The following is a 25,534-nucleotide window of genomic DNA, read 5'->3' as shown; positions in this document are numbered from 1 at the left end:
ACTTCCTCTCATTTTAACTCTCTGTAAATATCAAGTACATTTCCTTTAAAAGCAGAACATGCACACAATAAGTGATGTCTGTCTGCCTGTCTCTGTCCGTCCCCACCACCCCCAAACTCCCTCAGGAGCTTCCCGCCCGCTCCGCTTTCCTCTCCACCACCGCGCCGCCAACCACAAAGCCAACCCCCGGATGCGGAAGCGGGCGGCGGGTCGTGGCGGAAGGGTAGGCGGCGGGGCAGGGAGCCCAGCCATGGCTTTCCGGTAGCGGCGGCTTCCCCTCCTCCCTCCCCGTCGCCTCCGGTCGGCACCGGGCGCCATGGCCCGGGCCCCGGCGGCCGTGAGCGGCGGGAGGCGGGCGCTGCTGGTGCTGCGGCCCCGAGGCGCCCTCCCGCACCGTGCCGCCGCCGCCGCGTCACGTGAGCGCCGCGCGCCCCTCGCCCGCGGGGGATGGGGGGGGTAGGGGGGAGAAGGGCAGAGGAGGGTGGTGAGGGGACGGGGAGGGGGGGCACGTCTCGGGTTTGGTGGCAAAGCGTGTCGCAGCCTGTCGCGATACCCAAAAGGCGTGCGTTGCTTAATCCACGGCGTCGTTAGGATGCTCATAGGGAGCTCCCCAGTCGGGTGGGTGCCCCTCGGTTGGCTGTTTCCTCATAAAAATGTGGTTTTTTTCGTTGTTTTGTCTTCCCCTCCCCCCCCCCAGGTGTCAGCACCTCAGCGCCAGGGTCCTCGCATGGCAAGGGCAGCGCCTCCCTGCTGGGCAGCAGGAGGCTCTTCTTCGACACTCATGCGCTGGTGTGCCTCTTGGAAGAGAATGGTAACGTGCCCTGAACACGCAGCTTTTCATCCATAAGGGCTTTATGCAGAATTGCCTGGCGAATTGCCTCCCCTTGACCTGTGGTGTTAGAGGTTTGGATTTACGCGTTGTCTTTTGTGCCTTCTGGGTGCCTGCATCTTTAGGGAACAGAGCCTTGAAGCACGGTGATAACGCCCTGGTGGTCTCTCCTGGATCGCCCAGCAGCCTTGTGGTGTCTAGCTGCCTGCCCCACTAAACCGCAGCAATGCACAACAATGTGCTGTAATAGGACTGGAAATGGGCTGCCCCAAAAAAATGCAGCTTTGGAGTGTAGAACAATATAAAATACAGCTCTTCTTATGCTATGACATATGCAGTAGATTATCTTCATTTCAGTGTGATGTTACTGAGGTGGGGAAGGTCAGCACAGCTCGCTTTTCAGGAGAGGTCCCACTCCCTTTCCCCCAAACGTGTGATTGCACGTGTGCCAACCTCGTTCTCAGGAAATTATACAGCTCTTTGCTTGATTAGTATTCTGAGACATTAGTTTAATGAGCTCACAGAGCAGTTGAGTGAGCACCAAGACTCATATAAAGTGGCACGAGGAGGGGAAAGAATAGAGTGAGGAGAGGTCTCTCCTTCTGGCAATGGCAAATGATTAAATCAGCTCAGCTATTGAAAGGAACTTGCTTTCAGACCTCATTGCTGCTTTCTGACACTAACCTGCTACATATTTGAAACAATCACCCTCTCCATAATTATTAAATCTCGTTCATGACACGTTCTCCTATGTTTTGGAAGTAGGAAAGTTGAGAGTATTTCTAGGGACTATGTTTTACAATAGTTCACAACATACTCAATGTAAAGGGCTTTTTCATGGTGACTCAGAGGCTGATAAGACTAAAATCATTGGATTGCTGGGATTTGCATATTGTCAGTGGTATACGTAGGGATACTAAAAGTAGGTATTGGCTTTTGAAGGCCAGGATTCTTGTTGGTAGAAATAACCACGTGAGAGATGACACTGCATAATACTTTTAGAAAAACTTTCAGCACTTCTCTTGCTGGTATTGTAATGGTGCTATAATGGTGCTGTACTACAGAAGTAGCTATATAACGTCACAGATGTCATTCTGGGGTGGAGGAGATTGGGTGTACTGCCTGGTTGCGTTCTTTTGCTAGTGTTACGTGGAGAGAAATATGTTCTTTTTACCTTTTATGGCTGATTTTTTTTTTTTTTTAACCTCATTATGAGTATTAGAAGGTGGTATTTTCATAAGCTGTCTGGATGTTGGTATATGAATCTTGCTATGTTTTGTCTTGCTCAGGGTTCACTACCCAGCAGTCGGAGGTGATCGTATCTGCATTAGTGAAAATCATGAACACCAACCTGGATATGATCTACAAGGACATGGTGACCAAAGTACAGCAGGTCAGCTCAAAGAAGTTGTGGGGTTAAAGTCAACTGAAATCTGGCACGTCTGCTAATGAAATACGCATTGCTAGTATTATTCACTGTTAGACACTGGATTTTAAAAGTTTAAAAGTGAAGAACAAATGTCCCTATTGGGTATTGAGTTTTGTCTTGAATTTCACAAATACTTACCAGTGTTGTGATGGACCTCGAAACTAAGGAACTGTGAGTTGGTGCACGATCCACAGATAGTTTTTTGTTTTCAGCCTTACTGTAGCCTGAAATAGAATTGCTGAGAAGGATTTTACACAGACATAGGAGGTACTCAATGCGTGGATTTGAATAGTTATGGCTACTATGTATATTCTTGTCTAGATCTGTAGCAACAACATAAAGATTTTGTCTATCATTTACCATGCAGTTATGTGGTCTTTCTTGATTTATCTTTCTGTCATAATATTCATATTGTATTAGAATTCAGTTGTTTCTTTATGATGTCTTTTAGGGTGTGGTTGGTATAATTTTATATACTGGTAACATATAGGAACAGTCTATTTTAGATGCTGCTATTGAAAGCTGTCAGTTTCCTTTGTATACATTGTTTGTGGTATCTTCTAAACCCACCCAGCATGTATACATCTTGGTGGAAGTGAAGAAAATTTGCTTGGATATAGAACAATAATGCTGAGTATCTACAGAGATTCCTGGCTACCAGAAAATTTCATAGACTTGAACTGAGTTGTTAGCATTGAGGGAATGGTGGTTTTACCTGTGAGGAATTCCCTGACGTGTAAGCTAGTCAAGCCGACCATGCTGACAAGCAACATAGCTAAAATACCACCTCTTAGGCTGCTCTGTGAGGCTGGGATTCAGAGCCTCAAGTCACTTTCCAAACATAGACTCTTAACTCATTTTGTAGTGACTGGGTCATCATCTTAAACAAGAGAAAACTGCAGCTGCTGTCTTTGTGGTATAATAACCTCTGCACTGGACCGTCTCTTTAAAGAGTAGATTTTGCACCATCTTCCACCCAGTGAGGCTTCAGCCCCTCTTTTCTAGCTCTTAGATTCCAGGCAAAGCAGATATTAAAGCACTTCTTCCTGTACTGAATTTGTTCCACAGCAGATCAAAGAATACAATGTTAAAGGGAACCTTTCCCCCATGGTTGGTTGCGTTTTATGATAAGCAATCATTGCGTCTTTACCTCCATGTACAAGTTTGTATGGCATGCTCAGGAAGTATGTGTGTTGCCCTGAGTCCTGAGTAACATGACAAACCTGTAGTTTGTTACAGTCTGAATGCATAAGGGCTTATGCCACAAGAGAATGAAGAATTGGAAGAGGGTTTGAAAAACTGCAGGTGTAGCTGTTGCCATTAGCCCAAAGCTGGATATGTAAAAGCTGAAGCATTACACTAAACAGATTAAAGCCTTCACAATAAATATGTGTGTATGTATTTAGATGAGGAAGAGATAGAATATGGAAGAAGCTGTTCTCTATTTTATTGGGTTCAGTCAAGCGTGGAGAGAATGATGGGCACTTCATGGAATAAGAGAAAAGGCATCTATGGCAGTACTCTTTTTCTGGTAAATCCAGCATACTGACCCATTGTTTTTTTCCAGTGCTGTAGTCAGATAGGCTAGTGAGGCGTCTCCAGATGCCACTTAGAAATACTATGCCATAAATTAAAATAGCATTACCTGACAAAAGTGAAGTTAGAGTGCACTGTCAGATTTGTAAGGGTGTTAGTCCAGAATCAAAAGCAAGGGCCTACTTTTTAGAGGTGGATGTTCAGAGAAGAAAAAGGAGTCCCTGTTTGCAAGTGGATAGCATAGGATCTAGAAAAATGTCTACAGAGAGACCTATCCATCTTCTAAAGATGTGGAGGATGCTTGTTTTTCTTCTGTCAGTTTGGTATAAAAGACTGAGAAGAGCATTTTAAAGTATGAATATAGTGCATGATTTTGGTTAGCTGAGTAGGGAAGCAGGGTGAGCCTTCATGCAGGGGGAGGTGGAACAGAGGGCAATTACGAAAGAGCATGGTTGCACTGGGGAGTCTTGGCCTGAAAGTCAGCTTTCCTCATTTAGCACATGGACATCTCTGTCCCTAATGCCCTTCCTAGCTTAAGAATTTGAATACTTGGAAGAAACTATTTTCTATGCTATTAATTGAACTATTTTGACCCATGTTAGTACCGCTGATTTTTTTTTTTTTCAAACGTTACTAACATGTGAGCATAACTCACTTATTTTGTCACTCTCGCTTAATTTATCTTGTCTTTTGAAACGGAGATAATTTCTAAAGTTTCAGGGTTACAAATTTTAGAGTACCAGAATACCCCATTGTATTTGCATGCGCATCTGAGAAAAAGCATTGTGGTTGTATGTTCTGAGGCTTTTCTTTCTTCTTTTAAAGGAGATCGCTCTTCAGCAAGTAATGTCCCACATTGGTGCAGTGAAAAAGGACATGATTATTTTGGAGAAAAGTGAATTTTCAGCACTCCGTTCAGAAAATGAGGTAAAGATCAGTATTTTGGAATTCTAGCACTTGCTTATTTTTTCTAATGATGTAAAGAAGAGTTTTGTACCCAGGAGGTCTACTTGAGTGCTAATACGGTTAAACACCTTCGTTGATGACCTCATGAAGGGGCAGAGCGCAACCTTGGCAAGTTTGCAGGTGCTGCAAGGCTGGGAGGAGTGGCTGACCCACCAGACTGTTAAGGTCCCTCCAGATGGCAACACAGCATTCTGTGGAAATAGCTGCAAGAGCTGGGAATGCTTGGCTTAGAAAAAGAGTAGGGTCTCATCAGTGTGTACAAATATTTGAAAGGACGGTATAGTAAAGATGGAGAAGATTTTTCCACTGGTGTCCAGTGGCAGAAAAATAGATAACTGGCCCAGATTGAAATGCAGGAAATTCTGTTTGAACGTAAGAAAAACCTTTTTTACTGTAAGGTTGGTTGAACGCTGGAATAAGATACTTGGGGAGGCTGTGAAGTCCCTATCCTGGAGATAATCAAAACCCAACTGGACATGGCCTTGAGCAGCCTGCTCTAGTTGTCCCTGCTTCGAGCAAGGGGTTGGACAGGATGATCTTTGGAGGTCCAATCTCAGTTCAACGTTTCTGGGATTCTGTGATTATTATTTTTTTCAACTCTTTAACATGATCTCATGTTTTGACTATATTTAGCCAAAAAAGAAGGTGATAGTGAGAACATACGGCAAGAGGAGAGTCGGGTCACATGTTATTTCATCAACTCATAGCTAACTGAATACACACAGAACAAGACAGGCAAAAGGGATCCTTGTAGATCCTTGCAGGTTGCTAGTTCATGCACAATTGAAGGAAACAAAACAGATAATCCACTACAACTACTACTATTCCTATTTCACATGTCTTTTGAAAGAGAGAAAGTGATAGAATAAACTGGGTTGGAAGGGACCTTTAGAGACCATGGGGGGAGTTGCTGGCTGCAGTATGATTGCCATGAGGCTGCCTCTTCTTGAGGCTGAGCAAACCCCTCTGCTTCTCCCTGCTGTCCACACTTACCTTGTGTGCTCCAGCCTCCCATCATCTCGGTGGCTCTCAGCTCGTCTTGCTCCAGCATGTCAACATCTGTCTCGTACCAGGGAGAGCCTAAAGCTGGACACAGCTCGATGCAGACTCAAAAATGCTAGATATGGGGGAATAATCATTTACCTTTGTCTGTGTTTACTCTTTACTAAAACTTCCTATGCATTTGGCCACCTTTACTGCTGTGGAGCACTGTTAGCTTCTGTCTTGTGTTGCTGGTTGGAAATCTGTAGTAATGAGTGATTGTGCATCTGTGTATGTGTGGATATATCTACACGTGTACTGAGGATATAGATAATAAAACCATGTTCATTCTGCCTTCCTTTTCACATGATGCATTGTAGTTTTTCCTACATTCATTAGTATTAGGTGCACATTCATTAGTATTTCTAGATTGAGGTTGTTTGTATGCAATAATAGAAGTGTACATTTTTTTATTTTCCCAGAAAATAAAACTTGAACTCCAGCAGATAAAGAAGCAAGTCATGGTAAGATGCTCTACCAATATAATTAAGAATTAATATCCGTCTGGTTTGCTTTAAAAGTAATTGTTTCTCTTAGCGTCTTATTCTAAAATTTGTGCTTGATTGTTGTGATATATAGGACACTGAAACAGCAATTGATGGTACAGTATGGGCTGCAGCAAGGTCAATTTCATGCATATTTAATTAATGGTGACAACTGTAAACAAATCATCACTAAGTGGTGAAGAAAAAAATTATCTGAATACTTTTTCCTTAACTCAGACTCAGAAAGTAGGTAGCTGGCACATCATGATTAAGGCTGAGTGATTTAACCAGCCCTGTGTTTAGGGCTGGTTATCGTATTCAAAATGCAACACACTTTCAAAATTACAGCACTTAATAATGGGTTACAGTATTTCTCTTTTCCTGAAGATTTTTCTGTTAGCTGTTCAGAACTTAAAATAGTTTTCAAATGACTTCTTTAAGCCACTAAGTTTGGTGCCATTATGTTTGGTCCCATTTGTTTGGGAACAAATAACCTTAGCAAGAAAGCAGACTCTTTGGAGGAAACTTATCTAGGAATTATCTACAGGTTCTTATTCTTACTAGGTTTAAAGATCAATGCTGCTTTTGTTCTTTTTTTTTTCCTCTCCTGAGTAACATTCCAAATAGCTTTCTAACGTCAAAATCAAGATTGTCTCAAAGCCTTAGCTTAAGTCTCAAAATTTAGACGAGTGTGTAGTCATATGCAGCTTTTACGCAGAAAGAAAAAATTCTTGCAAAAAGCATTAAGATTGGAAACCAGGTAACTCTTAACTGTTCATAGGGAATATGGTCCTCTTACTTCAGAAATGTTGTTTCTTCCTATGATAGCCTTCTTACCTGGGAGGATGGAGCACCTTTCCTACCATAGGATTTGCCAGTGAAACTGTCAAAACATTGTCTTGTCAAGTTAGCTGACAATGTGATCAAGTTAAGTGTAGTGCCCTCCTTGTCATTTCTTCCCTATTATCTTCAATTCTTCTTTGCTATGTTAACTCCAAAAGGAGAATAAATTTCTCAGGGTTAGTCTCACGTGTTTTATATAATGCTGTGAAATACTTAATGCATCTAGGCTTTCAGTATACCATTTTTTAAAATGGTTGGCATCTGATTTTTGACTTGTAACTTATTTCTATGCAAGTAAAAAATAAGCTGAGTTAGTATATTCAATGGTAGAATATGAAGGATCTGTCATCTTTTTTTAAAGCAAGATATCTTAAATTTAACTTTTATCTGGAAATATAAAATGATTTGCCCTTGCAGTAATTACATTTGCTCATACTTTTTCATCTGAAAGACAGAATGACACAATGTTGTAAAAAATGAAGGAAAAAAATATTTCAGACTTCTCAATTTCATTGAATTGTAACACGTGCTGTAATGACATCTAATTACAACACAGTTAAAGTTCAAAAATTCTAGCACAGAAACAGTGTGATTATTGTTCATCCTGATTTAATGAAGTCTTGACTAGCTGACATTGGTCTACTTGAGAGATGCTTGCTTGTTTTTAAACTGTAGAATATCCCAGAGCATCATCAAACTCTTGCTTCTCCCACACATTCGTTAGATCAGCGGTTTGCCTCATGACAAACCGTCAGCTGGCTGGAATTCCTGCTGGGAGGTTGCATTAAAGTGGCAGCTGTCACTGCGAGAAATAGGAATCACTTAGAGCTATCCATGAAGTATATAATTTAATGGTAGTGTAAAAAGTCAGAAGTTTATAATACAATAAACGTTTTCTGAGTTCTAAACCTGTAGCTTTTTTTTTTTTTCTTTTTTTTCTGAAAGCCCTAGATATAGTCTTTAGAAACAGATTTTCTTCAAAATTGCAAAGTTGGAAACTACTTTATAACATTATCTTGAGCATCAAGATTCCTTCACAGAAGTCCCTCTTACAAGTGTACTTAGGCATGGATTTCTGAAATCAGTGAGTCATGGGATATGACACATTCCTAGCAGCACTTGTAGAAGGATGTGCTCTCAATCAGCTGCTGTTTTCAGTGTTCTGGTGTAAAAGCAGTTTAGTTTTTGACTCATTCCAGTGAGAATGAGTTCATACTACAGAACATGAGTATTTTCATGGGGGAAGGTTGGAACATTTGTACTTTGGAAGAAGATGCACACTACGTGTCTTGGGAATCAATCTGCTCTCTAATTAAAGAAAGCACAATATATTTTCCTAACTTATTTTGCTCATGAATAAATAGAAATTCATGCTCACTGCTTCATAATTTTTTCCCCATTAGGATGAAATTACTAAAGTGCGAGCAGATAACAAGTTGAACCTAAACCTAGAAAAGAGCAGAGTAAAAGAATTGGTAAGTTTTATTTGCATTCTTCTAGAAGAATCCAAACATTGAATAGTCTCCTAATTTGGGTAAGAATGTGATTTTGATATTAATCTGTAGTGTTGTTTGTTTTCAAGATACTGTTAATCCACATTACTCATCCTTAAGTTTCTATAGTACAAGGTGTAGTAGTATTGTTTGGCTTTTGTATGTCTGTCTCTTGATACTGATTTAATATCAGTGTACTACATTTAAATACAATAGATTTTTGTATTTAAATATGCTGACTAGCCACATGGAGATTTTTTCATGTTGTTAGTATAGCTCTATTTTCACACTGAATTAAGCATCCACGTTTCATTACACTTGTCATCACTGAAGATGTATTATTTCCCTATAGCTAGAGAATTTAGTGTGGCTAGTTTGTCAGGCATTACCTATTGTGAAAATAGTTGGGATTGGTTTTTATTGTAATTGATACTGATTAGGGTTGTTTTAAAGATTTGGGTTCTTTTAAACTTTGAAATATCTGGTAGAGCTGAATTTACATCCTCTTTAATTAGAGTAACTTAGAGGAAAAACTAGAAGATAAGTTTTTGCACTATATGTAGCAGTCTAAATAGAAATCTATTCCCGTAGATCTCTTGAATAGCTTTTAGGATCTCAAATTGCATAATCTAAATTGAAAGATTTTTCAGTAGCACTTTACTGCAAATTGTATTTCTTATTCAGTCCTATTATCACAAGTGCATAGTGAAGTAATATTCATCTGCGGTCTAGGCAATAAGAACTGTTAAAGTAGAAGTCATCTAACTTTTGTGTGTGCCCCTTGAAGTTATTCATAGTGATCAGTTCAGGTAACAGTTGAGTTGGTGAATGAGTATAATGACTAACAGCCTGTTATCCCCTGGTATATGCTTGAATAAAATACAAGTGGAGCAGATAAGGTCCATTTTTAAAGATCAATACTTTATGCTGGTGGTTGTGTGGTTTTTTTTTTGTTTGTTTGTTTGTTTTGAACAACTTCATACAAAATGTATGAACTGTGTGGATCCAAAGCTTTGAAATACTTTGGGCTTCAAAAAACCTATTTAAACACATTTCACAGGTGATGAATTAGGTACTACCATTTCTTTGTATATTTATGTAGAACCCTGAAATCTGGACTTTGTTGCTTATAATACTGCATCACTTCAACTGCCTCCCAGAAAAAGCAAGCCTTGCAGCTGTGAATTTTCTTTTAAGAAAGTTGATTAACTTAGTCTGTCATGCAACTACAGTTTCATAGTTTCCTTCAAAACTACTCTTACTCCCAGCACTCCCCTACTTTAATTGCCAGCTTTGTCATGCATGAACAGAAAAGGAAAATGCAGACAGATATGGGGCAGGTTGCAGCATATATGCTGAACTGGGGACAAGAACATAATCCAGTATTTTCTGTAGTAGAGCATCACTATATTTACTTGGATGCTAACGTGACTTAAGACTGAATGTCTGTCTTTGTGAGAATAAGACTCAGATTATTGAAGTTTACTATGCATTCTTACAGAACTATTATTCAGAAGAGAAATGTCCTAAGTCTAAATTGACTTAACTATTTACTTTAAGTAAAAAGTTCTTATGTTTCAGTTCTGCTTGGACTAAAATCTGAAGGAGAATATCTTAATTTGTCAACACTGATGTCAGTGTTTTTAATGTTTTGAACTGCAAATGCTTTATCTGAATAAGTTAGTTCCACTTTACATTTCCTAGTGAATTCTTTGTTGCTTAATGCACATCTGCTTGTGCCCTGATTTATATCTGCAATGATATAGATGCAATTTAGAAACTTGAAGTACAGTACAGATTTCTATTTATATTCATATTGTTCATGCATCGCAGTGCCTCTAAGCTGGCTGTTTAAAAATATCAAGATGCATCTGACAGAACTGAATTTTCTCTGCATTGTGGAAAAACATGTGGACTTAAGGGGAAATCTCCCTGTTTAATTTCAGGGTGGGGTTAACCTTGCCTTTCCTCTTTCTGTACTTGTGTTATTACAGATTTGTGTTGATTCTTCGTAGGAAAAGGGTGTATTTCACTTTCTTAAAGTGCAATTTGAAATCCCTGTGTTCGACCTAGGGAGCTCTAGCCCCAAGGCAAATTTGAATGAATATGGACATCAAGAAAGATGTTTGCAGAGTATAAATTATTCTAAAAAAGAAGTCTATTTGGCCAACAACATCTATTTAAACAGAAATTATTTCAATCCATTACACTGTTTATTTTAAATATACTACTATTTTTGATAGTGATGACCAGTTTATTAACGAGGCATTGTTCTTACGTGAAATTTTATTTCAAACCTGATTTTAAATTATTCTTTTATAAGTTTTGCCATCTTACCACTTTTAGACATTTTACATAAATATAAATTTCATTTTTTTTCCTTGTCCTTTTCAATCTGTAGAATTTAGCAAAAAAAATGTTTAATGAATTGTAGAAATGCTATTATTTGTCTCTTCTTTTCCACATTTGTAGCCTTGTGCTATTTCTTGATCTTTAGATCAGTCAGAAGTCCAAATATTGCTGTAGATACTGGAGATGCTGGAGAGTTTTTTTCAATGCTGAGGCATTTACATAGATTAATCTGAGTTTAATATTAAGGTGGAATACGCTTCCAGACTGGAGGAAAAATAAAGTGACTTTCCATGTGGGAATGTCAACAGATGAGGTTATTGCTGTGTAACTGAGCATTCTGAGATGGGAGCCCGATGACCTTAATACTCTGCACTGTAGACTGGTTTAGCAGCTGTCCTATGAATAATTGAATTGCTCCAGTAGTGGACAGGAACCATTGCATTCTACCATTATTAATGTATATCAGTGTTGCAGATGATGATTGTCTTGGACTTGTTGCACTTTGCAGTTCAGAAGAGTGGCTGAAAACCTGTCTGAATTCTGCTTTGTGGGATGACAACAGTCATCCTACAATACACTTTCTCAAGTGTTGTCAGACAACATTCTTTTTCAGATCCATTTTTTTTATTTTTACAGAACTTGGAAACCAAGCAATACACATTTAAATGGGGGGAAAAGGTTTAAAGACAATATCATGTTTACTTTTCTTTCTTTTTTCCCCTTTCCAGTATTCACTCAATGAAAGAAAACTACTTGAAATGAGGACAGAAATAGTGGAATTGGTAAGGACTTGGTAGCTAATCGTATAAAAAAAAGCTTTTTATGCTCATGTTATAGACCAGGTATTCTTTGTGAAGTTGCTCATGTGCTTAGACACTTTCATGTACAAAATGTCATTGAGATTTATTATTTCCCCGTGCGCTTCCATATTAGTACAGCTGACTGAAGTGTCTACAGAATAAAAAGGCTTTCATATATATTAATAGGTTTCCTCTGTGTCTATATAAACTGTTCAATGGTCAGTTTGTTTTGAAACTTCATGCATGTGGTATTTTCTCTAGACAGAATTTTACGTTAGTTCTTCTGAAATCAATGATTTTTTCCATGTTCAGTGTGACACACTGCTAGATTGATTTGGCTTCATTTTAGGGGGAGGCTTTTACTAAGCTCTTCGTCTTCATTTTGTTTTATTTCTGTACTATCAGGAATTAGCCATCGGAAGAAGTCTAGCAGTAAATCATTAACAAATCATTAACTGATTGAAAATGTTTCAGTAGTGCTGATTTGAAAATATCAGCACCACAGAAGGTGTTGATCTGAGTTAAAAAGTCTTGTCTTTCAGTCTTCTCTGAGTAATAACTCCATCCCATTTCTTTCATAGACGTTTGTTCTTCTGTCATAATCAGATTCTGAAGTCTGTCTATCGCTGTTTTAGTGGTAGAATTCATTGGAAGATGAAGGCACGCTTTATACATCAGAAGACCAATTCTTAGTATTTCTAATGATCCATAAATTTTCATGCTCCAGTATGTTTCTGTCACAAGAGGCTCTTAGACATCTCAATAGCTATTATAATTGAGCAGTGACTTGAACATCTGTGGGCCAAGTGACAGATTAAAGTTAATGATTATGCTGCTAGATTGAGAGAAGAAGGCATCCAGTTCTGCCCCTTTCTAGATTACATGTTAGGAAGCAAGTAGTCATGTAAGTTTACCAAGTTCACCAAATTTTTCAATTTCATGGATATAATAAGCCAGGAAGGAACTTGTTTGCTTTGAATGCAAATTATTTCATTAACATACATTTAAGGAGAGGTCAGAAATGCAACTTAAAAGAATGGGTTACATTTCTAAATTAACTCAGAACTGTTCAAATCGTTTATGTTTGTTGCTTTGTTTTCCAGCATGCACAACAAGATCGAGCTCTGACCCAAACAGACAGAAAAATAGACACAGAAGTTGCAGATCTAAAAACAATGCTTGAATCACACAAACTCGATAACATTAAGTACTTGGCAGGTAAGGAATCTGATGTTGAAACTATTAAGCCTAACAGCATTTTTGCAAACTTTCAATTGACGGTATTCACGAAGGCCCTAATTCAAATAAAATTCTTGAAGTAGTCACAGTTGATATCAGCAAGGTTATTTGTGTACTTAACTTAGAGAAAGTTTTCTGTGATTTGCAGCTTCATTTTGCATGGGCTGTGTGCTTTTCACTTTCTTTATACTGTAATAATAATGTGTGTGAGAAATCTAAAAGACTGGCTGTCAATAACGGTCAAAAAGTTCATGTATGCCTGACTTATTTTATAAAAGCAGCCTGCTGCATGTGTTTCTAGGGCTTTTGTTGGAGCTCTGTCTACAAAATGGAACAATTCTGGCTTTTTGACTGTTCATTATCACATTCCTTAAGTGCTCATTTTTCAGGCATGTATGTTAGAAAAAATACATTATTGCTCTAGGTAAATTCAATATTTTGACATTTTTCAGCTGCGTATGCAGTGCTATTAAATGAACAAGTTAACAGTAGAAGTTATTCTTCTGATTTAGACTTTTTGATTATTCTTTCACAATAGGTTTTATCATAAGGACTATCATGTCTATTCATAGTACTGTACATCAGGGATATTCTTTTACAGTGAACCATTACTGGAAAATAAAAGGCAATTTATTAAAATGAGAGGAAGTTCTTTTCCCCACTATCTCTATTCAAAAAAGTATTGAATTCCACATGGAAGTAAAACCAAATACATAAAACACAAACTTACTTCAAGTGCTACTGTTTGCAGACAATGGCAAAAATCGTGTGTATATCTAGAAACCAAAAGTTGATGTAATTCAATAGGAATTTAAAAATACAAATCAATAAGCCTCATTAGTTTGCATGTATTTGTGTGAATACTTGACTGTGATTTAATAATCCTGTTATTCAGTTCTTCATTTTACATCTGTAACTTGCCAAATTGAGGGTGTTTTGTTGTTTTTTTTTTTTTTTTTAAAAAGGTAAGCAACTAAGGTGTTTTTCCAATCTTTTGAGTCTTCCAGGCCATTTTTCCTGCATCCTCTTTTCTTCCTTCATCATTTTTGTGCCCCTCTGCCTTGAAATTGTGTTCTGTAAATTAAAAACTGTATTTTCTGACATTGGGAAGGAGTAGCAATTACACCTTTAATATTGTAGCCCGTTGTATACTTAGTTTTCTGTAGAAGTGTTCTAAGAGCTAATGATTCATTGTCTCTGTTTTCTTTCTTGCTTTTATTTTCTTTCAGGTTCAGTATTTACATGCCTTACAGTAGCACTGGGATTTTATCGTTTATGGATATAATAAAGCATCAATTTAAAGGGACTTCTACTGTCGTGCTTTCTGAAAACAAAGAACTTTTTATCTTTGCCTGGACTTCAACCAAGTCTTGAATGTTTTTATGTATTTTTCTGTGAAGCAGACTATATTGAGAATGTAACCAAAGACGTGCCTAGGATCAAATTGTACATATGTTGTGCATATTTTGAAAGTTACCTCTGATCAAAGCATGGTGTAAGCACTTCTGCTGTTTCCCTTCACTCTCAACTGCGGTACACCTTGCTGTTGAAGTGCCACATAAAGACGGGCATTCATACCAGTCATATAGGGCTGCATGCTGTAGAGAAGAATCTGCAGGAGTTACGTTTTGTTGCCTATTTAGACATGCTTACCGGTGTCAACTGCATGTATCGGACTGGAATTATGATTATTAACATAAAACGGAAACTACATTTTGTGGCTCGGAGACACTCTTGTGTAAATAAGATTTGTGTTCACGGAATCACGCTTACTTCTTACTTGTTCATACAGATGTTATGATCGAACATTTGTCTTGCTATTTTTATAATAATAGAGTCATCAGCTTGTTTTTCAGATGACCATTCAGTCAATCATCTTTCACGATAGCAGTATTTTCTGCTAGTTTTGTTTGTAATATATTTGTAGAGTGGTTTGTTTGTTTGTTTACTTGTTTTTACTAACTGGCCTTTGGTACATATTAAAAATCTGATACTCATTCCATATGCTAACTGTTAACCACTGTAACTGGAGGTTTGAAATGCAGTAAAATACACCACTGTTATTCTTATGGTTAAATGATACAAACCGTCTCTGGTGCTGCTTCCTTTATGGAAAATGTTTCTAGATAGGGAAAAGATGTTTAGCTGGTAGTTATGAAGCACTGTCATACATGAGGGAATTGCAATACTCTGGTTTTTGTTTGTTTGCTCTTCTTGTTTTATTTCAGGAAAAAAAATCGTGGTTCTTCAAATGTGGAACTTTGGTAGTGATTATAACAATGAAAGCAGTAATGAAGACTAAAAGGATATTTAATCTCATTCTGTGCAAGCCCATGTGTACTAGTAAATGCAACTGAAAGCTATGAAGGGAAGTGTCCAGTGTATCCAGATACGTACATCATTCCTCTACTGATGAAACAACGGGTTTATTAACAGGGCTGTCATCTGTGCTCCTTCCATTAAGTGAAATTTCCTAATCTTGCCTCTTAGGAGAGGAGAACAACATATGCACTAGTAACAAATGCTGTTAGAGCACAGTCATGGCTTTGCTTTTTGAAAGTAAAGCTGTTTGCCTACTTTGTGCCTGTAATCTAGTAACCATCTAAGTAACCATTTAACTTTCTTGGTGGTTGGGAGTGCCAACTTGGATTGTATCTAAGTGAGGAGGAAGAGATGGATGCCTGTAACAATACTGTACTGGCCTGAAATAAAGAATTTTGGATATTTCGTAGAGTTATGCTGAGTTTTCATTATTAATGAAACTTCTTAAATGAATTTGCAATCTTTTGATATTTTTTTAAAGGTAATTCACTGTTAGTGAGACTTTGAAAGCTAAGAATTAGCAAAGTCAACAACCACTATAACACTGAAAAGGAAAGAAAAGTTGGTATAGATGGCTATTTCACGATAATAGTTTTCCTTGTGCTAACCTAACAAACTCTCTAAATTGAATTAATCTATATTCCAGATTTTCACTTTTTTATTAAAAAACAAAAACAGAACAATATATATATATTTTTTTTGTATCGGACTTGACACGTTCTCAAATAGAGAATCTATAACTTAATTTTAGGAATATCTTGATTCCTATCTTCACAGAACAGTGTCTGTGAAATCTTTACATCTTTACCTGTATGCCTGAGCATCTGATAAATAGTCGCTTAAGTAATTCTTAGCAAAGTCAGAAAAATAGCACTTTCTGGTGTGTTTCAAACAAGCAATGACTTTAATATGTTTTTCAGGAAAAAAACAAAAACACAATTAGAAAATAATTGTTATTTCCTAGCTTACAAAGGCTAAGTTTTGTTACAGGTGGGAAGCAAATACATCAGGGTACTGCTAAATATCTCTTGGAAAGCAACAGTGAGTGTCAAATGATCACTAGGAGACCTTAGTTGGTACTCTTCCCATTTTTTTTCCTGTAATACTTTTTCTGCATCATGCTTTATAGTGTTTAGTATCAGAAGCAATTAGATGGTACAGAAATACTTTTGGTTCTCTGGTTTCAGATTTTGATTTTTCAAAGAATTTCAAAAAAATGTGAAAAGTACTGTTTAAAAACCTGAAGTTGATCCTAAAGGTTCCTTGTGTTTTGTAGAACATCTAAGAGATCCAGAGGTCTTACAAAACTGTATTTATTTGTAATATATTAGTGAGAATATATGGAATTTAACTGCTTGCCTGTCTTGCTTTACCTCTTGTTTTCAGTAACAACCTGTGAGGGAGCCATCTCCAATTTACTGGTATTAACTGAAGTGTTTACTTTCACTAAACTGTTACTGACAGTTATTGCTGTTAAATCACATGCTGCTTAGCCCTTTCTCTACTGCAGGTGCTGATTGCATCATTCATTTCCCAGAATATCGAAGAGTTATTCTTAAAAACATGAGCTGACAAATAAAGACTTATTTTTAATGTAGGTATGAAGTCTGCTTTGTGTTTTTTTTTTTTTTTTTCTACACACGAGTGTTTTGCATACTAATTTCAATACTTCTTTTATAAGCCTTATTCTGGTAGTAAATATCCATTTAACTGAACCCTTCATAAACGTGAAATCCTACCTCCTTGTACTTTTTTACAGCTCCTACTGACTTTGAAGAAAGCATACTTTTACCTGCTTCCTGTGTATTTTGTCTTACACATACTACTTCAGTGAAAAATGGCTTTTCTTTTTTCTTCATACCCTTGCTGCCATCTGTAGACCTGGCACATGAAAACTGTTTCCTTGCTTTTGGTGTGTTTTGTTTTCTGCAGTTAGCTCAATTCCTGTGACTCGTTCCTTTAACCTGCTAGTTGCAAGGTGTGAGCAAAGTTTGCTTTTGCATCTTCCACTGAGTTTCCACTAATTAAGTGGATTATCTTCAGTATGATTTTGAAAATAATCAAAGCTGTGGAATACAACTCACTATTTTACAAAACTGCCACACACAGCCTCTTTTCAAAGAGTAAGTACACTGTAAAATTAAAAAAAAAAAAAAAAAAAAAGTTTTGTGTATTGGGAAAAGCTGTATGCAGAAATTATTTATTTACTGATTAGTTTGACAGCACTTTCCTTTAAATTGCTATTCCTCTACCTTTCTCTTCGAATTGATGAGCCCTTTAGTTGTGGTCTGTCTTTTTTTGTTATTGTTTGTTTAAGAATAAAGCTCACTGCTTGAATAATTAATTTGTTTAGCCCATAAATAAGAGTTATCAGTTTGCGATCAACTCAACTGTGCCTGGAATATGGGGGTTCACTTTAATCAGAAGCAAATGTATACACTACTGGAGATGGAGAACCTGCTGTGTCTTTGTTAGGAAGCTTCCTTTGGCTTAAAACATGATTTTTTAAATTACTTTCTTTTAACCCTGTTAGCACATGTTTTAAAGCAATAGTGTTGATGCTTTCTTTTAGACTTAAATTCTAGGTCAGAACACTCCCCTAATCCTTAATGTGCAGTTTTGTAACTAGATAGAGATCACAGAGGGAAAATAGCAGTGTTTGCATAGCGTTCCTTTGAATTCTCTCCATTCCAAGAAAAGATAGCAGTTTTCTTGGGAGGATACCTAACTGTTATCAAAAACTGGAAATGAGTAATAAAGTATTGATGCAAATAGCAGTCCTGGGCCAATGTTTATGCCTGTAGTTATGAGTGTTAATGTGTTGTAACATTTCAAATGCCCTGCCTCCCTGTGCTGTTCCTTTATGCACCCTATCAAGCTCTCAGAAGTTCACTGGGTGCCCCGCTGTAGTCTGAATTGTATCAGCTTGGTTCAAGCCTTGTGAATAGTTTCTTCTTGCTGTCTGAATAAAAATGTAGTGAGATAAAAGAAGGGTGTATTTCTTAATTTTCTTAAATGTTAAGTGGCACATGTTCTGATAACTTTAAACAGAACTGCATGGTACGTGAATATAATAACAGCATACTTAACTGCAGGCAATCGAATTTGATCAAAACAAGCTTGTGTACAGGGCTCCAGAGTTTGTCTCAGAACCAATAGTGTGAGTAATAGTTATCTTGGCAGGGTGTGGGAAGGGAGGCAGGACAGGTTTCTCAGTGTGAAAAGTTGAGCTCATGATTTGTATTTTAATCTCCAGCACGCTCTGGTCCTTCTCAGTTGTTAGAAATCATGCAGTCCTCTTATGTAGGACTGTCTGCAATGCAGGTTACCTCATGAATAGAAAACTCTTTAAGTATGCTGCTTTTGATTGTGGTTTTGTCTGGATTAATTTGCGTCACTACCATTCTTGTGTCTGTACCCAGGATCTGTTTTATTATGGCAAATGTGTACCAAGTATATATTTATGAAGTTCTATTGATGCAAGAAACAAGTAAGTACAAAGGCTGCTTCAGAAGGGCCTTTTAAAGACTACCTACCACAACCAGACCCAGAGTGTGGCTGGAGATTTTCATAAATCTTTAATATTATGGCTTTCAAACAAGTCAGTTCTAATGCCTTGTGATTTACACACGGGGCTCCTTTGATTTCCTCAGCTGCTAGCTGGGCCTGGGCACTGATCCACCTTGTTGTCTGAGCTGCTGAACTTTTCAGAGAGCTTTCAAAGCCCAAGTAAATCTACAGGCATGAGCCTGCACTAAATAAGCTAATCACTGATGATGTACAGGTGACACTGTCATGTCTAGTGCACATGATGTCGTTTGTAGAGTATTCGTTTAGTATTTAATATAGTGACCTTGTCCCGTGTGTTTTATTGCAGTACTGTTCTGAAGCACTGGATCACAGGAAGCTTTTAAGAAGATGAAATGCTATGAAAGTTGGGGAAAAATACAAAGTAAGATTCATACTCCCAGAATTTCTTAGGAAAATTCTTGCAAGATCTTGCGATTTTAACTGTTTCCTTTAAAAAAGGAGCCTTGTTCAAAAATTAAGCCTTTTTAGAAGCTTCTAAGTTGATTTTTTTTTTAAATCCTCCTAGCCGTGTTCTAGTCAATGCATTGCTGCATGCTTCTTTACGTGGCTTGTTTAACTTTTGGTAATTTGATTTGGGGATACCCATGACCACTGCTCTCAAAAAAAAGCTACAGTCAGTTATAATTCTCTTTTGGCCATTCAGTAAAAATGCACCCAAGACCTTAGAAAAGTTTAACAGTATATTTTGCATTAAGTTATTTCGTAGTTGACTTGTCTCATTTAAACAGGGTCCTATTTTGCCCTAAGGTATCAGACCACGCCTGACAGGTTATAAATGTGATGATTCATAAAGTGCAGTTAACCAGGGGGTTGGGAATGTCTGAGGGAGCTAATCCCGTTTGATAGAGAGAACTGTGGCAGTCATCACCTAACAACGCAAAAATATGCTCACTGTGGAAGGTAAATGTTTAACAGTAACCATGTACCCTGTTTTCATAAATGCCTGTGTTTTAAAAGACATTTTCTGCTGTTGCCTAACAAATCAAATGCATGGCTCTGAACTTGGGCACTCCCAGCGTATTTTTCTTTGCAGCTCCAAACTTCAAATGCTCAATATGTCATCTAACTAATGTATTTTGGATTCTTTTATTTGCTGTTTGTACTTTCAACATTGTTTTCAAGTTCTTCTTTTGCCCTCAGGTTGTAGAGGGATTTGGAAGAGGGAAGGGTTGGTTTTCAGTTTTGTCTTAATGAGGGATTTAATGTGTTTAACAAAAATGTTCAATGCATTAGAATACGACCAAAGGCTCTCTTGCAAGCCTTCACTTGTTCATTGAAGTCAAAGACACATTTATATTAAGGTTTCATGATCAATCTCCTGATTGATGCTTGTTTTAAGTTTTGTACAAATTGTCTTTCAAGTAGCAATTTAAATATTTCTATAAACTCTTAGTACATCACCACATCCAGCAAAACCACAAGACCCTGAGGTACTCAAATATCTGTGAATAAAACAAGCCGCAGGATCATGTACAAACAGGTAAAAACAGAGGGGAAAAACAATTGCAAGGTGCTAGAAGTCAGTGTATTGTATAAATATCTAAGATACCGAGTAGATAAGACTGTAGCAACAGTGAAAGAAAACACAAGCAAAGCCAGTTCCTTCAGACTGTAAATAAAGGTTAACCCTCTTCACTCTTGGACAAAACCCAGCAAGAGAGTCTTCTTTAGCAACTGCCCTTTCAGTATGTGTCTGCGTGTTCCTTGAATGGCTGGTGGAGGTGTGTTTAGTCCAGAAAATGGAGGTTTACCGTGTGTGCTTTTCTGTTGTCATGGAATGAAGCAGTTTACTGCAAATATGTGAAATTTTATATAAGCTGCATTAGGCTTGGTGTGAAAATCATAGCTTCAACATGAGGGGTAGAGGGTATTTGTTTTTAGATCTCTTAAGTATGTTGTTCTAACGTGCTGTGTTTGGGGCCTGATTGCAAACTACCAAAGGATAGTTGCCCCTTGATAATTATCCTTACTGAAGTAACAGGTGGACTGGGTGGTGTGGTGATACATCCAAGTCAGAATGAGCTCTAGGGATGCTCATGAGAAGGAATTACTGCAGAGAGATTACAGACAGGAGAGAGAAGAAGAAGAAAAAAAAAAAAAAAAAAAAGTGAGTTGCTTCTGGAAGCACTGAAACCAAGGGGGGGGAAATACTTGGAATACATACACGTATTGAAATGAAAAATCTCAAGAAATGGTAATGTTAAAGAAGGCCTGTGAGTGATAGCAGGTAGCAAGTTAGTTGCTAAGTTACAAGGCAATTTTGGACAGCAGCTCTGTAGGCAAGGATGGTTTAACAGGCCTGTGCCGAATTTCTCATGTTTGGAGATGACATGGAAGGAGGATGCCAGTGTAAAACCATCACACGCAGAGCGCAGCAGTTGTGTTGCTGGGGAGGATGCAGGGAAAGGAGCTTCCTCGTATCCAGCCACATATAGGGCCAGGGCAGTGAGGAGAGGCAGCCTTTGTGCCTCACTCCATCCCACACTCAGACGGGCTCTCCAAATTCCAGTTCTGACTGGGATAATTGTACCTGGAAATCCAGCTTTTAAGAGCAGAGGAGTGGTTCCTGCCTACCTTTCATGGCACTTAGCAGGGCTGCAAGCACTTAAAAATTCTCTCCTCTCAGACAAGATCCCAGCCTGCCTGAGGATAGGAAACAATGGGCCTTGGCATAATCTTTTCTGCAATGAGGATGAAACAGGACTGCTGAATGATTAAAAAGAGACTCTAATCTTTTGCTGGGATCCTGTGGGCTGAAGGGCTTTTCTCTCTAGATGGATTCTGGCCTTTCCAAAGACAAAGAGCGGTGAATTCGGTAATGAGTCCCTAGCTAGCCAGCATAATAGATTGGCTCTATTTAAGCCTTGTCCCAGGGGACCTGTACGTGGGTTGCCTTTTATTTATTTGTGGTCTCTTTGCTACCATAGAGCTCAGATCGATGGAACTGCTCATCGAATACGTAACTAGTGTTTGTGACAGAGCCTGATAAATATATCGCTAAGTGCAGCTAGGTATTACACAGACTTTGTCTTTTTGTGCTGGTGCCATGGACTGACATAGGCTACTACCAGAAGCCTGGTTTTGTTCTTTTTAGTGTGTGATCAATATTATCAATCTGGACTTAAGGAGCTACATCTTGATCCATATGACAATTACGATTTACTGAGCTCATTTCATCATACATCCAATTTAATTTACCGTGCATTGCTGCCTCAGTAGTATGGGAGACATTTCAAGTAATAGAAAGGAAAGAATTGGAGGTGCAAGAGGAAAACCATATGAAAAGGAAGTATAATACTAACAAGGGTAGATTGTGCTAGACTAATTTGCCATCTTTCTTCGATAAGAACTGTATAACAGAGTTTGTAGGCAAAAGCAATGCAATAGATCTAATGTATCTTGACTTCAGGTTCCACATAACCTTACTTGAAGAAGTTGCAAAGATAATGCCATTAAGAAGCAATCTCATGGTGGGAAGAAAAGGACTTTTCTTGGATTCCAGTGAAGAGGACAAATTTAAACTGGATGTGTCAACAGAAACTTGACTTATTTAGCCCATCAAATAAAAAAAAACAACAATGCTGAACTGACCCTTGAGTCCACTCAAGGGTACAGTGTTAGAAGCAAATGTGAAAAAAGGAGATAATTATCTAAGGTAAAAGACACAGACTTCCCATAAGTACATTTAGGATGGAAACTATAAACATGCTCCTGACCACTAGAGAATTACATATTTGGAATGGCACGCCAATAGAAGAAGTAAGAAGAAATCTGTTTGGAAGACTGGCACAAGCAGACAAGGTCACATTGTACTGTGTGGTACCTACGATAAATACCAAAGCCAGGAGTCCATAGGACACCTACCTCCATTCCAGGTTTATATAAAAACTGGAAGGAAATGGTTGTGGTTTTTTTTTTTTTTTTTTTTTTTTTGGGGGGGGGGGGGGGTTATTTTTGCCTAGCTGAAAACTTTTACCAAAGTTGTGTGTACATTATATACAGTTCAAGTATCAGGACAATGTCAGCATTTTTTTTTTCCATGGTAATTTCAGTAGATCAGAAAAACATGTCAGTGAGTCTTAAAAATATGATTTTAAAGTTTTTTTTCAATCTTCTAATCTTCTGCCAATGCATCTGAGATAATTTACTGTAAAAGTCAAGACAGTGCTAATGGGCTACTCCCCTCTATACAGCGCAGATTTGAAAGGGGAAATGTTTAGATTCTGAAGTGCACTAAGCTTTATGTTCATCCTGAAATCATCTTTTAAATTTCTTTAAAGGTATTTTTAATGTACATGTGCATCTAATTATAGCTAAAGATAATTTGCACTTCAATTATCCTCCCTTCCTGCTAGGTCCTCGGCAGACGAAAAATCCCAGGAAAAATCTTCACTCTGGCTGCTGCCTACCTCAGCACGCTCTGACTGATCTTTTGTCCCACTCCCAGAAGTTCCAAGGCTGAAAAGGGTAAGCATGCATGTACATATATATCTATATGTATGTATATATACATACAATCACATGTGGTGAAGGTGAGGGAGGACCGATCCGCTCTGTTTTATGTTCACGGCACCCAGCCCCACTGCCTCCCTCTGAGATCTGCACCTTCCCTTCCCCGCTTGGCCCCAAGGGGTAGGACCCAGCTCCTTTCACCACCTTGCTCCCTTCCACCCTGAGCACCTTCCCAGTTGCCTCAGCTGTTCCTCACCATCCTAGTACTTGCTGGAGGCCTGAAGAAGAGTTTCAGCAGCTGGCTTTGGCCCAATGAGAGAAATAGGCCATTGCAGCTGCTTTTGGGGGAAATGGACAGAATGGAAGCCTTTCCTGGTGGCACAAGTGACCTCTGCTCCCTTTCCTTTCAGCAGGCCCAGCTGCTGGTCACCACCCAGCTCAGGCCTGGCCATGCCAGCCCCTGCTGTGCCGCAGCTCCTCCTGTGGTCCTGCACAGACCAGGTTTTGGTTTGCTTGTGGTGAAAGGGCACCTGCCCACAGCTCCTGAAGGGCCGCATCCTGCTCTCCCCAGCCACCAGGGCAGCTGCTGTGGCTGAGGTGGTCATGTGTGGTGGGGAGAAGAAGCCAGGCGATTTGGGAGGCGGATGCTTTCACCTTGCCTGCCCTCAGCTATTTACATCTCTGTGGAGGTTTCCCGGGGAGAAAGAGAACTGGCAGCTTGGTGAGGAGGCAGAGGGAGTGTGTATTGAAGAAACTGGAATAAACAACCAAACCAAAGCATAGGGTCATGATTCAAGCAAATGTGCCAGAGGGAGCACTCTGAGCAGATGATGCTTATTGCTCAATGCAGTCTAAAGTCCAAGCAGCGTGCAAATGCAGCCCAATGGAGCTTTCATAGAGCTGGGAATGGAGAGGTGCGCAGAGAGCAGACCACAGAGGAGGCAGCATGTTCTCCTCTGGAAAGGGGCAATAATGAGTCTACAGCGGCCTGGAAATATTTAGCCATATGACAGATCTCAGTGCTAGCAGCAGCTGTAGCAGCTTTCACAGATTTCTTTATTAGAAAAAATAAATCAGATGATAATTTCAAGTGTGAGATAGCAGGTCAGTCACAATAACTTGCAAAAACTGCATTGCAGCTGAAAATGACTGTGGGAAAGTTTCCTGATTAACCCTGTTGGGTTTCTTTGTTTTTTAAGAAGAGAGAAGTAGCTGAACTTCTAGTTTCCTGTGGAAACAAAACTTACGCAATCAGTATTTGTCCCATACCTAATCATTTTTGTAACCCTCTGGCAAATCAGATTTTGACCAAAGTGGAAAAAGAGATAATGTTAGACATAATTATTTTTCTCAAACGTTTCATAAAACTTGGCGGCAGGACAAGGGAGAGGGAGTCAAGTTCCTGCCTTGTCTGAAGAAAAGGCAAGAGGATCCCAGCTGGTCGGGCAGCATCCATGTACTGACAACCAGAGAGTGTTTTTATAGCTCCAGACTGTCCCAGAGCCTGTCGTCTCTTGGTGGTGACGGTGCCACAGGAGGCACGAGGGAAGCTGGGATTCTTGTGGTGAAGGGGAGGGAGATGTGGGACAAAGGACACGAATCCGTAGGAAATCAGGCTTCGTTAGTTCTGCTGCTCAGGAACAACATGTTTGTCTAACAATAGCTTTCTGCCCAAGCACATGCGTCAGAACCAGATTAGATTTCTATTTGCATACCTCTTTACCTTTCTCAGAAATGCCTCCGGCATAAAGCTCCTCAATTTCTCTTTCTTCCTGAAGGCATGGCTCTCTCCTGAAGAGTAACTGTAAAAGTTGCATCTTATTTCCTAATGGATTTATCACTTTGTTTATTTAAAGTCAGATGAACTGGGCTTAACAACAACAGCGAATGTTTTCTGCTTTTTTTTTTTTAATCCTCTTGGCTCTTCAGAGACAACATAACAGAGGGAAAGCAAATGAGCTGGATGCGATTCCATGTTGTGCATGCACACTGAGAGCAGAACCTGAAGACAGTGCTGTTGTGCAATGTAAACAAGGCATAAATTTGTCCTACAGAACCCTCGCAGCCGATGATCTGAGAGGGAAGGAATCCGATGGATTTCTGAAGCATAGGATAAGCCTGCAGCACTGACAGGAAGAACAGGATTTTTTTGTTTT

General features: G+C 38.8%; 1 protein-coding gene across 1 annotated transcript; it reads left to right on the top strand.

The window, feature by feature from the left end:
* Positions 1-275: 275 nt before the first annotated feature.
* MCUR1 (mitochondrial calcium uniporter regulator 1) lies at positions 276-15,746 on the top strand. Its single transcript, XM_032182601.1, has 9 exons — positions 276-416; positions 698-811; positions 2,119-2,222; positions 4,620-4,721; positions 6,224-6,265; positions 8,533-8,604; positions 11,703-11,756; positions 12,878-12,992; positions 14,243-15,746. The coding sequence occupies exons 1-9, from the start codon at positions 317-319 to the stop codon at positions 14,296-14,298; spliced, it is 759 nt and encodes a 252-aa protein (XP_032038492.1). The 5' UTR covers positions 276-316; the 3' UTR covers positions 14,299-15,746.
* The last annotated feature ends 9,788 nt before the right edge of the window (positions 15,747-25,534 follow it).

The sequence above is a fragment of the Aythya fuligula genome, chromosome 2, assembly GCF_009819795.1.
Source record: "Aythya fuligula isolate bAytFul2 chromosome 2, bAytFul2.pri, whole genome shotgun sequence".
Classification (NCBI taxonomy): domain Eukaryota; kingdom Metazoa; phylum Chordata; class Aves; order Anseriformes; family Anatidae; genus Aythya; species Aythya fuligula.
This window is presented reverse-complemented; position numbering and strand designations above follow the sequence as displayed.